At 33.9% G+C, this 17448-nt stretch overlaps 1 protein-coding gene across 1 annotated transcript in view; it reads right to left on the bottom strand.

Moving 5' to 3' along the window:
• The window catches only part of LOC307187651 (sodium channel protein type 2 subunit alpha), a 91995-nt gene that overhangs the window by 25513 nt on the left and 49034 nt on the right, over positions 1 to 17448 (bottom strand). The window contains exons 17-18 of the mRNA XM_079924027.1: positions 12819 to 13298; positions 3019 to 3139 (exon numbers count right to left, since the gene is read on the bottom strand). Coding sequence (XP_079780153.1) covers positions 3019 to 3139; positions 12819 to 13298 — 601 coding nt within the window. The remainder of the gene's footprint in view (positions 1 to 3018; positions 3140 to 12818; positions 13299 to 17448) is intronic.

The raw sequence follows: 17448 nt of genomic DNA, 5'->3' as shown, positions 1-17448 counted from the left end.
TGTGACCACCTAGAGGGGTGGGATAGGGAGGTTGGGAGGGAGACGCAAGAGGGAGGAGATATGGGGATATATGTATACGTATAGGTGATTCACTTTGTTATAGAGCAGAAACTAACACACCATTGTAAAACAATTATACTCCAATAAAGATGTTAAAAAATAAATTTCTAATACTGAGCTTTACAGAAAAAGTGGACTTGGGGATAGACTTTGAAGGATGTGTAAGAATCAGGTCTAGTACATGGAGCTGTAAAGGAATGCAGAAAAAGTGATATTAATAAAACTTGGTGATGGAAAAGTCTAGAAATTGTATGAAGCAGAGAATTGGGAGTCAAGACTAGAAAAGACACTTGAAAGCCAATCTCAAAAGGACTCGAATGATTCAGTTAGAGAACTTAGATTTTATGTGCTATATAATGGGGAAAACATTGAAGGATTTATTTGGGAGTTATGGAGATTTACCTGATAAGAATACTGATTTAGAATGATCTTTACCTGCACAAGGCAGTGGATGACTAGAAGAGAGAAGATGGAAAAGGAGTCCAGAGTCTATGAGATTCAATCAACTTAACATTAAAGAAAGTGAAAGCAAGGGTAATGCTAGTGATAGTGGTCAGGAATCAAAAGATACTGCTGAGTTGACAGGACCTGGCAGCACACAGTATATTGGGGAGCTGGGGTGTGAGAGAGGAGTCATGACATAGAGTTTTAACCATGACAGAGAGCTCTCCTTCAATGAATAGAAAAATGGAAACCTCATTTTGAAGGAGCTTAATATTTTAATGCATAAATATTTAACAGATGCTACTTTATAATGTCAGCCAGATCATATCCTTTGTTTCATGAAAATTTAATGAAGTCCACTTAAATGTTATTAGTTTCTCAAGAAAGAAAGAAATAGCATTGTATTTCTTGTTTCTTTGAGGCAAGATCTTTCTCACGTTTCTGACTCCCAAAGGATTAAGAAGAATTACATGCCCTGAAAATATTTGTTGTAATGAATTAAATGGAACTGGATTTAAGGGGTTTTTTTTCCCCTAAAGAGGATATGGGATGAAAAAACACTGTTTAACATAAAAAGACCAACATTAGTGGGAAGGATAAATGCCAAATTTGGGATACTGATTCACTTCTGAGAGAAAACCAAGGGAATGGGATACTGGAAGGGTACAAAAGGGGCCAAATCTGTATCTGTTTTATTCCTAAATAAAAAGTCTGAAGCAAATATTACAAAAATATTCAAATTGTTAAAGTTGGTTGGTGGGTGTCTATGTATTATTTTTGTTTTCTATAATGTTATGTTGGTGACATTTCATACTTAAATGCTTTTTTTTAACTTCACAAAAGACAAATGCTGATACTACCATAAATATTATTATGCATATATTGTGACCCTAAAAATAAGCTAATGGTCTGGGAAGGAGTAATAACTAATGCTACAGAAATTATTTTTGTGATATGCCACTTAAATGTTTTGTGAAGTCATAATTTTTTCATAATCAACGTCACTGAAATGTGTGCAGAATTTTGGAGGAAATAGTGAAGAAAAGTGGCTTCCCTCATAACTTATGCTGAACAAATAGCTCTTTCTCTGAAATAATTTAAAAATTGACAATTAATATATAAATATTTGTTTTCTCCAATGCATTTAAGTCCAAAAGCAATAGGTGTATGCAACATAATCATCTGCAAAAGCCTTGAATCTATTGACCTCAATTTTGATTTCTAACTTTGTATAATCACATATTTTTAAAGTTAGCTTAAGTCTAAATTAAAACTGCTTTAACGTTCTTAAATAAAATGAAAATGAATGAAACACTTTTAGAATTAGTTGTAATTAAATAGCATTACTACAGTCATTGTTATTAAAATAAACTTTTGCTTAAGCAATTACTTTTGAATCTGGGTCTAAGACATAGTATGAATTGTTAAATAGCTGTTAACTAAAAAAATGAGTTAAGAATGAAGTGATTCCTAGGGCTTTAGAGAAAAAGTTCTGTACCTACAATAGTGATTTATATAAGAAATATAAGGAATTTCATACTCTGTAATATTGCACTAATTTTTTACGCCTCTTTGTATGTAGCGCATTCCCACATTGAATCTGGATTGGTGACTGCTTTGGTGAACAGGACAGAAGCAAACCTGATGTAAGTGGAGGATTAAGTGCTTGGCATTTAGGCTTCCTCTCCTGCTCCTTTGCTTTCGCTATGAGAACAAGCCTGGGCCAGTGTGTGGATGGAGCTGAGTCAGGCAGCAGTCTCATCTAAGAACTCAGCCGTATGACTAATCTTAACCAAGATCAGCAAAACCACCTAGCCAGCCATGGGCTTGTGAGCAAAAATATACGTTTTTTTGTTATATGATAAGAAGTTCTGGGTGGTTTGATACACAACATTATTGTTCAAGAGATAACTGATGCATACCTCAAATAACATAATTTTAGTTTTCTTCACAAAATCCTCTTAGTATTACTCCAATGGCATGGAGCCCTGTATTATATGGCTCAGTATATCTTGGCATTTCATTATCTACAATCTAGTATCATTTGGAGCTAATAAAAAATATTTGACCTTGACAGATACAGGTAATTGTTATTCATGGACAGTTTGAAATATACATTAATCAATTCATACCCATTATGACCTGACAAAACAGTAAACAATAAATTACTTCTTTGATTTAAAATTTTTTTCTTTTTCCTTTTAAAGCTAAAGAGAGAGATGTATGATTTGGCTTTCTCTCCTATCAAAGATTCTAGAAGGCCACCAAAAAACCCAGATAGTTAACAGCATTTCTTAAAGTGGAACAGGATTCACAAAAATAGAATATCTGATTACATAAATTAAATCTTACCTTTTCAAAAATCATCTGTGTTTTGATATAGAAAAAGCAACGAACAGACAAGTAAAGGAACAGTTGTTGGATAGATGTGGACGATTAGAGCAAGCCCGGGAGGGAGAGAATAGATGGCTAGATCAGAGAAGTCTAATGAGCGTACACACATTGTTTCCTCACCTTCCGTAAAACAGGCTTCAGGTTCCAGAGACTCTTCAGGTTCAACCTCAGGTTGTTCTCCCTCAGCGGGAGCTCCTATGTCAACAGTGCTGCCTTCAGATGAACTAGTTGCATTTAGCTTCTGAAAATCAATTCCACAGAAAAGCTTTTAAAATATTTTCTTTAATCTACAATATAAAAATTTCAAAGGCGTGCCCTTAAGTCTTCTGTATTCATTTCCTTGATCTGTAATTTAAGAATATCTTAAACATAATGCCAGTCCGCTTTAGTAGAAGTGGGGGTCACAAGATTAGATACAGCACCACAAAATTTTTTCCTTTAAAAATATGGTGCTAACAACTTAAATAATTTTTGATTAAGCTCCTGCATAGAGAGAGATTCTGAAATAAAATCATGCAGAGAGCTTACATAAGCTGCCAGAGTAGTATTGTGGTCTGTGATCTTGCTTTTGTAAATTAGTTTGCAAATGGTCTAGTTTGTTTTATTCTAAAATTGTGACCCAACCAACAAAAGCTGTATGAGTGTATTTTCATGTCAAATGCAGAAAAGATTTGATCAGATGCACATAAACAGCAACAATCTAAATTTACCCACTTTTCATTGACATGAAAACATATACCACTTGTTGTTATTAAATATATTCTATAGTTTTCTAATTCTGAAGAGAGCAGCACATTGTTAGCTTTATAGCAAGAGCTGATATTTTGCATTCTCTTTGGCCAATGCACTCCTGTGTTTCATTGTGCATTTGGAAACTACTTGTTACTCTGGCACTCTTACCTCTCCGGTTAATAAAGGCAGAAATGAATCTTTGGTTGTTGTTTTGTTTTCCTTTAGGTTAAATCAAATACCACCAAAAGAAAAATATAATAGAAAGAAGTTGTTTTAAATCTTGAAATACAACAAACTTTAGCCAGGTCAGGTCGTTCATGGGATCAGTATAAATGAAGGGATCCAGTCTTTAACCTGGTCTTCAAATGCTGCAGGAATGACACAGGGCCAGGTATGAGTGCCACATGGAATCAGAGTAGTTTGGGCCACAGCATTCTCGGACCTGTTACAATGTTATTACCATTAGTGCATAACATTAGGAAATGGCTGAGCTGATAGGAGCTACTTTATAGAGGGGATGAGGTAAGCATATGATAAAATGCACATTGAAATATGTTGAACCCACTCTAAAATAGATGTTGTAGTCAGTACTGGAAACATTATATTTGGGCTAAGGATTCTATGGATTTCCAGAAGAAGCTGGTTCCCTTATTTCCTGAAAATAATTTTCTTTATATAAAATATTTCCTTGGCATAGTGGTGCTGATAAAGTAAAAATATTTATATAAGCTATAGATAAGACTGAAAATGCTTTTGTGTGTGTAATTAAACAATACCAATGATAGAAGCATAAATATATATGTATCCTCATTTAGAACTCGTTCAGAATTATTTTTAAATCTAACCAAACTACTTAAATCAAGGATTATATATTATAAGGTGCCTGAAGTTTTTTGATTTCTTTTTCTACTCACCAAGTATATCACAATACTAGACACTCAATTATAATATCTTTACTGTTAAAATTTGAATATATTTTGTTTTAAATGAAATATTATATGACTTTTTCTCATTTCCTGTCCTTCATCTTTTGATTAGACTCTTTCTTTGATAAGTGTAGCTGTGTTTATAAACATGTAATTGACTAAGAAATGGCTAAATTAACCTACCAATCCCATCCATCTGATTCACATAAAGCTGTTACACATTAGGGACCTGAAAATACTGATCTTATCATTTACTGGATATTGAAACATGACATAGGTAATCAGAATAAGTGAAGCTTGGTCATATATAATCTAACTACAAACAGCCCACAATAACAAATGGAAAACATTCCTTTTAGGAAAAAGGATAATACTGCAATTACAGATTGGGGGATGACCTGGGGATAAATGAGAATCCATATTCAGGTGTCCACATTGGCAAATGACTGCATCAGAGCCTGCATCAGTGCTGGCTATATTACACGTCAGGTACTCAACAATTTTTAAAAAATGAATGAATGAATGAACTTCTTCATAACAGAATGAAGGCTAGTCCTTGACAGTGATTGGGAGAAGTCACCAGACAACACATTCCAGGGAATCTTGGTTCAAAAGTTTCCAGAGGATCTCTGTAACATCAACTACAATGCCTTTCATTTAGTGCAGTGCCTTAGTACTGACATAGAATTAATAGATATCTTTTTAATTGAAGCCAAACATTTATATATTTAAAGGTCAAATCATTACTTTTTCAGAAGTACAACATAAAAGTATTCTGCTTTTCTAGAAGATGTATCTCACCAGACAATCTTTCAAAGCAAAGATCATGCTTTTGCCACCTCTGCATCCCTAGGACCCATCACAATGTTTGTGTTTAATAGATGTTTATTGGGTAAATGAATGAATGACCAATGCATGCACTATTTTATTCTACCACTAACTACTTCTAACACCTCCTATCTAATACTTACTTTTACATTCAAGGGAATACATATAATATTCTCATGTAAGTACAGAGAAACACAAATCCTTCAAGATTCTAAATTGTGTAGGTAATGACCAACAACCCTTAGAATCTGAAGTGCTGTCTAAACATCAGGCTTCCAATTAACCAGACCTATGATGAAACTACGAAGTAAACTGTACTTTAACTCTGGAGTCAGGAAAACTAAAACTGACTCATTTTGACAATGTTTTTCCTGTTTCTACTCTATGTACATGGATCTACAATCCCAGCAAAGAATGAAACCTCTCTAAGGAAAGGCAATATCTCATCCTCCTCCATCTTTTCCCTGATGTGGAACAGCACAGGATCTACCTGTCACATTTATTACTTGAATAACTTTATTTGGTCTACAAATAAAAAATCTAGGGTACACATTAATCCTCAACACCAACCAATCCAGTGTCTAGTTAGAGAAGGAAATGTGGCTTTAATCATCTTGTCAAAAGTCATACTGAGTCAGTAGCTGGACTCTAGGTCTTCTGTACCCCACTTTGCTAGGATTCCCTAGAGAATTTCTTTGATGATCCATAAGTTAAGCCAATCTTTATCAATTTAAAACATTTAGTAGATGTGATATGTAATTAAACATCGTAGGTTCAAGATAGTGTTGGGATACTGTTGATTCCCATGTTTCATGACCATGAACTTAGTATTGGTTTCTTATATTCATATCTTTATATGTATTAATGTAGAATGAAGCTAAACATATGTTGGGATATTTTATAAACAAAAGTTTACTTTAAACAATAAGCCTGAGATATAGGCAAGAAATTCTGATTTATAAAATCTTTCTTGATAACATCAATTCAATGACTTCCTTAAAATCACATAAGAGGCAAATATCATAAAATATGTTGACGAAAACAGTTAAAATGTATAAAGAGCCAATAAAAACCAAATGAATCAAATTAAGAATATAAAACTCTTCAGCTTCAGATAAGGTTATAATTATGATTAATTTTAACTACAGTGCAAATTCACCAATTAGAATTATCAAATACACATCATTTTATGGAATTATTAGTACTCATATACTTAAAAGAAGAATTTTCAAATAAAGATTATTTGTAAATTCTCCAATCTAGGCACCATTCACTGTAAAATGCCACATGAGTAAGAGACCAATATATTAACTACTTAGAAATAGAACCAGTTTTTTATTTTCAAGTTCTATTCTTCCCTTTGGTAAAATTTAGATTTTTAGGTTCCTTTTTTATTATTTGTGCTTATTTGCTGGAAGACAAGTGGACTGAATGATGTTGTTAGAACAGCCCTTCCTTACTCAACCTTTAAGAAAATATGGATGTTCCCTCAATGTCAGGATAGTCAAGAGATCAAACAGGAATAACAAACTGTTATTTGCTATGCCTGGCATTGACAATCATTTATTTTCAGATGAAAATATTAGCTGAACTTTTTTTTTTAGTGAAAGCTTCATGTTACAGGGCTCTTACTATTGAAAATCTGCTGGATTCCTCTAAGTGCTGGGGAATTATAATCATAGGAGTTAAACAGGGCAGAATCATATTTTGCTTAATGATGTAATAAATAAATTTCAAGACACACAGTATTTCACTTCACGTTTTTAAACATTATACTTCTAACTTTTACTTTCCAAACTATTGTTAAACATCTACATGCCAGACTCATAGTCCTTCTTTCAGAAAGTAAAAGTATTTTTGAAAATAATTAATCACAACAGAAAAAGGGAGAGAAAACGTCACTTCTTGTTAAGTTTTTCAAAGGCAACTTTTTTTTCTCATTATGAAGTTAAGATATATTTTTGAGAAAACGTAATTAGTAAATATTGTATATATTTTGGGGAAAATGTATATTCTAAACTTAATAAAAGAAATTGGAATTTTTTTAAAAAGAGATAATTCAAATATAGATTAAATCAAATATTCCATATCTAACTATTTTGGTCACCACAAATGGCAATCTTTTGTTCCACATGGATCCTAATCTGTACTTAAAGAACTCTAGGTCATTTTACATGAAAAATCTTAACATCGAAACAATGAAAGTGATGGTTATGCTTACTTTGGGATAGGCCTAAGGCCAAAGTGATACATTAATACTAGAAAGGAACTGCTCTTCTTAATAAGGAAGAAGGCAAAATCAAAACTATCATTATCATCATACTATATTATTAGATAATCATTTTTGTCTCTATAATAGATACATTATAAAATTCTATAATCCATAAATAGCAGGGTCTTAAATATATCTTGGGATGGCAAAAGGAACCCTTATGTCGTGCTGACCTACCCCTCAGCATATTAACAGTGCCCCAAAGACACATGTTTGGTCAATTTTGTTCTTACATTAAGGATATTTAGAGCTTTTTTTATCCTTTAATCACTATCCCACTGGAAAACTTTCCCTTGAAGACTGCACATTCTCCAGTATAAAATTATAGATGGGTTTCTATTGAAACCACTCTACCACTGCTTACCCAACCATCTCTACACATCCTTCTCTCCCTTCCTACCCCTTGTGTTGGAATTCAGTATACTACTCTTTTAGGGAGCAGACAATGTTTTCTGGCCAGAGACATATTCAAGGAAGTTGGAAAGTGTAATAATGTGAGGGTGAGAATAAATGAAGTCACTTGCATCAGTTCTACTTAGTTTGTGTTCCACCACACTTACTCCAGCTAAATCTCTTAAATACTGGTAGTTGATATTCCTGATTGTCACTTTCCCTCATACACCTCTCTACACAGGAACTTGGAAAATGATACTCAGAGAATAAGAAAACTAACTTACCTCTTTCTAAGAAACTAGGAAAAACAAGCCATTATCCTAAGGAGTCAAATCTCACACTTTTCTGAAGAATTAACAAATAATAGGAAAAAATAATTCTCTCTAGTCCCTGTGTATATGTTTTTAGTATGTATCTGTGTTTAGTTGTGAGCATTTTTTACCTTGGGTCTCACTTTATATGACCAATGATATTGGTTTCATTCCTCCAATATAAGGCATTATCTTTCATGAACGTAGAGTGCCAGTGACTGAATATTTTGTTCTAAGATATAAAAGAATGTTCCCAAAATGGCATGATTATTGCTCCTTCCAAAGAGGCAAATATGCTTATGTTAGGGTTGTTTTATGATTTTAATGGTAGAAGGAGAGGAAACTGCATCTAAGTGACAAAACACTTAATTAACATTTCTTGAAAATAACTAAGTTGGGTTGAGCAATTTGGTTAACATATTTTAGCACAAAACTGTGATTTCAACATCAGGAAATGAAAGGTCCTCCAAATGGAGCCCATAGAAAGGTGTTACATTCACCGCCTTAGTTGCGTGACTAGGAGGTCCCTTCATTTAATAAACACGAAAGGAGCAAAAGCTCATACTGATTCTCTTCCTATATGAACTTGCAGTGCATGATATATTTAAATAATATTCTTCAAGAGAAAGTTTCCCAGCAGGTCTGGATGAAATAAAAGAGAGACAAAAACACCAAGTACAGAGGAGCAACACGATGAAGAAAGTGGATTCCAGATTTCTTTTCAGAATGAATATACCACCTATAACACTTATTTCCTTCCTTCCTTCCTTCCTTGCTTCCTTCCTTTCTTTTGGTGTATAAAATGTATTTCCTTTTCTTTCATTCTCAAGAGTTTTAGGGGTAAATATCAACAGATTTTCCAAGGGAATTGTATTCTAAATACAAAGAACTTTTGGTAAATTGCTAAATAGGGAGATGGCATTTTCTCTGAAATGAAGCAGATAAAAATTGTACCCATGCTGGTAGCAGCCAAAACATAACATTCCAATTCATTTACATTCTAATCACATTAAAACATCCTTTAGGAAGTTTGCACATGAATAAGGGATTGCTTTAATTTGCAGATTACCCTTCAGAAAAATTTAATATGACACTGAACAAAAAAATACCAACAAAGTACACTCATTGGGGCTTTGTTTATTTAAGGAAAGGGCAGGGGAGAGAAAGCTTTCTGCAAGAGTTTTTCAAAGAGTATCTTATATTTCTCCTTTTAGACCCTTAGCACGTTCAAAACTCTGTAATGTTAAATGGTAACTAAATAATTCATAAAGGCATGCACTTTTACTTTTCACTGAATGTAATTTCTATAAAAATCTATGTAAGAAAATTAGCAGCTAACTCATTTTTTAAAAAAAGTTAGGGTTGCCAGACTTGCCTGACCATGCTTTATGACTCAGCATAAGAGCAGCTGTGCATGTTTTTATTTTACTGCCAATGGATGGGCAAGGAATGTAGCTGAGTAACATGCAGGCCAGTCAAAATTCATTTAGAAACTAATTATATTTATATATGTACAACTTGCTTAGGTAACCTGGATAAAAGTGGTGGCACGAGCCTCTGGCTGGTTAAAAAACACCAGAGCTGCATTCTTGATGGCTCCAGCTTGAGTTTACCCCTGTGAGAAGTAAGAACGGTAAGCAGTGAAGGTCACCATATTGCACTAGTAAATTTCACTTTGAAAAATAATCATTGCGGCTTCAACATTATTAAAACGCTATAAGAAAAATCAATCATTCAAAATCACAAAGTATGAAAGGAATTACATTATATATAGTCAAAATAACATGAGTTAAAACATATAATTAAGATATGAATTTAAAATAATATACTCTAGAGAATCTACAGAAAGCTGTCAAAGAATCACACAAATTTGGCAAAGATAAAATAGAAGAGGATTTAGTTCAAACACCTAAACAACCTCTGGGTCCACTTGGTTAGTCTGCCCTATAAAAAGGAATTCATTAGGCATTCCAAAAATTAAAAGGTGCTCCGTTTTTTTCCTTTAATTTTTCAAATCATTTAGAAAAGAATGTCAATTAGCCTTATTCCATTTATTAATACTCCACATGTGATATTTAACAGCACAATCCAAACCTACCAGTTAAGAAAATGACCAGACAAAACTAACTTGAAGGCAGAACACTAAAAAGATATCTGAGGTGGGAATATTTGCAATTCTTGAATAATTATGTCAGTTCTCTTTTGTTTTCTAGTGTAGAGTTACAAGGTAAAATACCAAAAAATTAAAACATGCACATAGTCCCTTCCTAGACTATTGCTCTAATACTTTATTTGTCTATGAGCTTATAGTTAGGAAGTCTGATATAAAGCCATAATTAAAAATTTCACCAAATAATAAATTTTAGCACACAAGTAACAATCACTATGATGGGAAAGTATTGAAAGGACTCTACAGCTAAAGCAATAAAATAATGCTGTCTACTTTCAACTGCCAGATCAGTTCTCTGCCTCCAATTCCAAAGTACTGACTTCACATATATTACTTTGGAGTACCTAACTCAAACAGAAAACAGATGAAAAAGCTCAATGGTAACAAGAGAAACTGGGAAGAGTTTGGATTTTTCCTTCTATAAGCCCCACCTTAACTAGATAATTCTCTAATGTCAAACACAATGGTTTGAGATGAGGCAAAATACATGCTCCTTTGGAGAAGTCTGAGGCTTTAAAATTTCTGAAAATTAGGAAGACTGGATGATGAGTTAACCATACCTCAAAAGATCCTCAGCCAGAAGTTTAAATTGACTGATGCCTTCAACATTTGATTCTCCATAATTCATTCTTAGTTAATACATTTTTTACTAGCTAAAAATAAAAATTGACTTCCATACTGTAAGGGAGCTATTTGCTGTTAGGTATAATGTCAAAATAATGAGAGGGGAATATATATTAAAATTTAATGACCAAATTCTATCTTCCAAATGCTGACTTTAGTTTCTAGTAATATACAATGCCAGAAGTTAGTTCCCACCCTTTCAGCATAGCCCAATCAAATATGCTTATTATCCAACATTTTATTAACTAGATCTTAAGATGTTAGTCAGTTTTAAAATAATGATCTTATTAGTGAACAATTGAGTTCAACTAATTACAGCAATTATTTGTCCAAGGCTATAAGGTTTTAAAATTTTCCCCTTTAATCTCATCTGTTATTTTGTGAAACTAGTAGCTATGGCCTTGTTACCTATATGCTAATTTTAGTACCTATATTTAAACTTTCTCTGAATTTCACATTTAACATCTACTTCTATGTAATCACTGAATTAGCAATACTACCTATCTTACAAACAAGAATAAATGGAAATAGCGTCTTCTTCAGTAATCTTATAGAATAAATATAGTAATACTGATTGAAATATCTAAGGTTCCTTTCTTAGAAATATATTTTTGCTCATAATTTTATTAACTGATCCCTAATTTTTGTGACTTTGTTGCACTACTTAAACTGTACCCTTCAGCATCTCAAACTCCCCCAAATCATCTTTCTTAGGATGAGAATAATAATAGAGGTATTTTTGTTCCCTGTCAATCACTTCAAATGACAAAAAAAGAATGAATCTTTGTTTTTCGTTGTTATTTTTATTTGTTTATGCAAGCTTTAATTGTTGGGAATTCTGTCTTCATTTTTGTGTAGTTAAACATCAAGGTTTTAATTCCTTCTCTTTATTCCCAACTCTGTGCTTATTAACCTATAAACAAACCAGGAACATATCCTGGTATTTATACTCTTCTAGTAAATCAAAGAATTCTTTAAACTACCAAGACTCTTAACTGTAGTTGGTAAATTTAGAATTTTACATTCTATAATGTATCAAGGCTTTTTGTTTGTTTAGAGAGCATGTACCGGGTTCAGTAGGGTTAAAAACATTTTCAACCTGATTCTTCATCACTATCTTCACTTCCTTTAAAAAATTATTTACTTCAGGAAACATGAAACTATATGTAAATATCAAGTAATATCCCAATCATACTTCCATTAATAAATATGCCTGTGAAAACTAAATAAGATCACAGTTTATAAATTATTCCATAAGAGCCAAGAATGTAGCAAAATGAGAATTGGAACTGCCCTCTCACCAAGTATTGTTCTAGTACATACAAAAAAACCACCATTGTGAGAGAATTATAAGGAAGAAAGTGTATAAACTGAGGCACTGTTCACAAATCAAAAATTATTTAAAATCTGCAAAAATTCATATTAATCTGAATATTCATATTATCAATAATTCAAAATGGTGAATATTTGAAAAAATGAGTCAACATATCATTTGTCTAGTTATATATTAAGGTACTGTCAATTTATCTATCGCCAATTTTGCCATAGAAATTGTGTCAATAGATATTTCCTATTTTCTTACAGAAAGAAAATATAATTTTTAAAAGTCTGATAGTTTAAAGCACACATAACACCAAAATATCTTCTGACGTAGAAATTCCTACCTCTTTGCTTTCCTCCATATCTGACTCGCTGCTGAATTCTTCAGTATTTAAATTTTCAAAGTCAGATTCTCCGACAGCAATTGGTACAGTCACAGTGAGGCTGGGGTTGTTTATAAAGGACATGTAATCACTTTCATCCACAACATATTTTTCTACACTGCTGCCTATGCCACTGGTCGTTCCATTTCCATCTTTGAGATAGTTGAGGTCTTTGCCTATTTCTATGGTGGTATGGTTGGAAATACAGCTGTCTTTTTTGTTATTTAGATCTTCAAGAGGTTTAATTTCATCTAAAGCTTTCTGCTTTCTAACAAAGGCTTTCTGAATAAATTCACGTATTTTTCTTTTAACATAATCAATTCCTTTCTGCATCCTTCCCACAGCAATCTGGAGATTATTCATTTCATTATCATCATCAGTGGCGGCAAGATTGTCAGAACTGAATGAACTCAAGAGTAAGGCCAGGAAGAGGTTCAGAACCTAAAACACAATAGGAAAATTGGTGATCAAAACATTCTGTTGCTTCTATTGCTCTGAACTACAAATTTTCCAAAACTGTTCTTACACCTCACTTTTTGCTGATAGGTATTCTTTCTAGTTTATGGTAAACTATCCTGGAAAAAAAAAAAGGTGAATGAAATAAACACCTGGCCAATATAAAACAATACTATTAACACTAATTCCTTTTTAGTCATTGCAAAATTACTGAAACCACTGTTGCATAAAACTTCTATATTAAGTTCAATTCCAAATTTAAAATTTTAGCTATCTAGATATCTATACAGTGAAAAAGGAAAAAACCTTTTATTGGGATGTTAAGAATTTTCCCCATGTAACTTGGGTTTTCCAGGACACTGATAATTTATTATAGTTTTATTCCTGAAGCCAAAGATGATTCCAATATATTTAAATATGATTTTATTTTTATGTGTTTGTACCGATTTTTGCATTTTGGATAACTTGTCTATTAAAAAAATATATATACCTACTGCTAGATCAAAGTTCCCAGTTTTTGGTTCAGAAAATAATGGCCACTAGATTTATACAGTGGTTGGAAATACTATAAAGAAATGGTTCGAGACCACTAATTAGTCTATAACTTGGGTCTCCAAAAATAGGACCCACTGATATGAGTGAGTGAAAAGATTAGTGACCATAAACCCACTGTGTACACTCAAAAAGAGGTAATTTACTAAGGAACAGAGTACTCCCATAGGCACAAGACCAAGTAATATAATTTTTTTCAGAATTTGATTGATAATGTTCATGAGTCCCTGACTATTCAAGCATACAGAACAAAAAAGAAGGATATGGCCCTGAAGGGATCCAAAGACAAAAAGTAAATAGTACAGAAGAGGAATCCCAGAATAAATTTTAAGTAAAACTCCAATGAAAAGGATGCTGCATTCTTGCTATATTTCTATCTTTCCAATAAGCTAATGAGGCTCAGAGTTCCTTTGTCTAACCAGTACGAGTTAGTCTAACCAATTGTGGCAAGAAAGGTAAAAACCTATAAGACCCAACAAGGACTGCACATAATTCTGTGAGTCTATATTGACATCTTTCAATTGCTATACCACGTCTGCTAGTATTCATACTAAGACCTGCTCCTTCACATCAGAAATTTACCAATAAAGTTATATTTTATTGTGATTTGCCTTGAATTTACTTTTTGGATGAAAAAACAGATGCAAGAGAAAAAAATTAAATGCTACATTTGGGTTTTATCCATTATAAAACAATTTTGGTACTATAATTTTTTTTCTAGATTTGATTTCCTAAGGTTTATTAATGAACTTTTCTATTAGGAACTTTTTCTTGACAAATATCAATCAACCTTCCCAGAGTGAGATCCAACTTATAGTTCCTCTTCAAAGCATTGGAACAGGTATCTACTTGTGTCATTTACTGTTATATCTATATGGCCTGCTCCCCTTTCTCATTAGAATTATAATGTTGGGTAAGAATCCAGTTTCTGTCAATTTTCCCAGTGCTAAGCTTACAAGATTGTTGTAAGGATTCAATTAGAAAATCCATGTGGCTCTCACAAAGCTGCTGGCACATGGTAAACCCCTGAGAAAGTTTAGCTGTTATTATCACTGTTATTAATACTACGATACAACCTACCCTCTGTTATACTATCTTTCAATTTATCTTTTTTCTTGGAAATGTTTGTGTGAGCAAGCTAATCTCTTTCTAGGGCTCCTTTGTTACCACGGGATTGATCTGCATAACAACTGGCCAAGGTGTTGGTTGTGATCAAAGGCAATTTAAGGGAATACAGTTCAACTAGCTTACTCAGGGACTGAAACCTGGAAACCTGTCTCACACGTGGTCATAGGCAGACCTGATAGCTCACTGAGTGAAAATGACTCACATGTCCCCCAGTCTCTTGGAATAATAATTTCCATTTGGGATTCAGGATTGAAATATATTGCACGTATCAATACTGTCTCCATCCTGATTCTATTTTTTTTTTTTTTTTGGCCGCACCACGGGCGCGCAGGATCTTAGTTCCCAACCAGGGATCGTGCCCCCTGCAGTGGAAATGTGGAGTCCTAACTACTGGACCGCCAGGGAAGTCCCTCCATCCTGATTCCTAATTGGTGAGAAGAACCCAAAACTTTCACATCCCTCCTGTATGCTAATGCTCCACCTTCTCTTAGACACAGACGAGACTGCGGTGGCTACTTCTAGAAGTGGTAATCTTCAAAAAATCGTATTTTCCTTCTGCAGCACTTGCCTTGAACCTATAAAAGGATTTCTGGCCACAGTGTTAGCAAACCAAGAATAATAGCCTGGGGAAAAGCAGTCTGTGGCCAAACCTCTGTCTTGTCTGTGGACTAGGCAGTGGTTACTCACACTTCTCGTGGTGGAGCACCATACAGAAGTTTACATGTGTTAACAGGAAGTTATGTCAGCTTGTCTTTGGCAGACATTATCCTTTCTGGTGAGGATGAGAAGGAAGGATTGTAGGAGGCACTGCATCAGTTTCAGTCAGTCTTATTTAAGCAAATGTGATATGAACACATTTCCTTAATAGTGGTAAACATGACAGATACTATTACTACCTAGTTACTCCAGAAAAAATATCCAAGATATCACAAAAGGAGGACTATTTTTTAACTTATAGTAAAAAAAAAAAAAAGGGGAGATTCTTTAATTTTTAAAAAAATGTATAGAACTTAGGGCTTCCCTGGTGGCACAGTGGTTGAGAATCCACCTGCCAATGCAGGGAACATGGGTTTGAGCCCTGGTCTGGGAAGATCCCACATGCCGTGGAGCAACTAAGCCCATGCGCCATAACTACTAAGCCTGCGCTCTAGAGCTTGCAAGCCACAACTACTGAGCCCACGTGCCACAATTACTGAAGCCCGTGTGCCTAGAGCCCGTGCTCCGCAACAAGAGAAGCCATCACAATGAGAAGCCCGTGCACTGCAACGAAGAGTAGCCCCGGCTCGCCGCAACCAGAGAAAGCCCGTGCACAGCAACAAAGACCCAATGCATCCAAAAATAAAAAAAAAATTTTTTGAAGGTACAGAATTTAAATTTATGCCAATAGATGGAAATTATTATTTTATAGGCTATATCTTTTTATGCATATACAGCCATCCAAATTAATATTAAATGTCATCCATAGGTATGGATACTTCCTGAAATTCTCTTTCAACTTGAATCTTCCGTACAGTTAGAGACATGTGTCTTATTTCAGTAAACTAATAGATGACATGTGATATGTTGTGTTTCCTTCTCTTTAAGTTCACTCTGTGTTTTCTGGCTACATGAATTCTACCAAAATCCCACTTGCTCTTTGTCACTTTCCTGATAAAAAGCCATCTGTAGCTCTGAATTGCCTACAGAAAAACTCCAATTTTGTTATGCAAAGTCAGCCTTTTCATAAATTAAACTCTACACAGTTTGGCCCCAAATTTACTTTCTACTACTCCCACTATGAATTCCCTGTTGCTTGTGTCTGATCTGCTCACTCATTGTTGTCATAAAGGGTTCTGTTCTCTGCCTTTTATTCTTTTCTTCCAATGTATGCCAAATATATAAATGAAATCAAATCAAATCTAAAATCAAACCTATGACCTTTTCTTTGTTTCTTTTCTATTAACCCTATGACCATTTCTTTCTGTTCTATGCAATATTGCACTTTTCTGAAAGCAAGCAAGTTGTATTCGGAATTGTGGTGGCTTTAAAGTAAATCTACAGGGAAATTCCCTGGCAGTCCAGTGGTTAGGACTCCACACTTCCATTGCAGGGGGCACGGGTTTGATCCCTGGTTGGGGAACTAAAATCCTGCATGCCATGCAGCATGGTCAAAACCAAAAAATATATATATATATATTTATGTATATAAATTATTTGATACTCTTCTCTTCAAAAGTAAAAGCCTAATCCCTTTTTCTTAAGTGTGAGTTCTTTTTAGTGACTAGCTTCTAATGAATACAATATGGCAGAAGTGACAGTACGTGACTTCAGGATTAGAACATAAAGAGAGCTTTCTCCTTGCCCTTTGTTTTGTGTCACCTGCTCTGGGAGAAGCCAGTTGCCATGTCATGAAATAATCAACAACCCTATGGTGAGATACATGTGGAGAAAAACTGAAGCCTTCTACTAACAGCCA

The sequence above is a fragment of the Stenella coeruleoalba genome (genome assembly GCF_951394435.1).
Source record: "Stenella coeruleoalba genome assembly, chromosome: 6".
In the NCBI taxonomy this organism is placed as follows: Eukaryota; Metazoa; Chordata; class Mammalia; order Artiodactyla; family Delphinidae; genus Stenella; species Stenella coeruleoalba.
The sequence above is the reverse complement of the archived record's forward strand: the minus strand, read 5'-3'. Positions and strand labels throughout refer to the sequence as shown.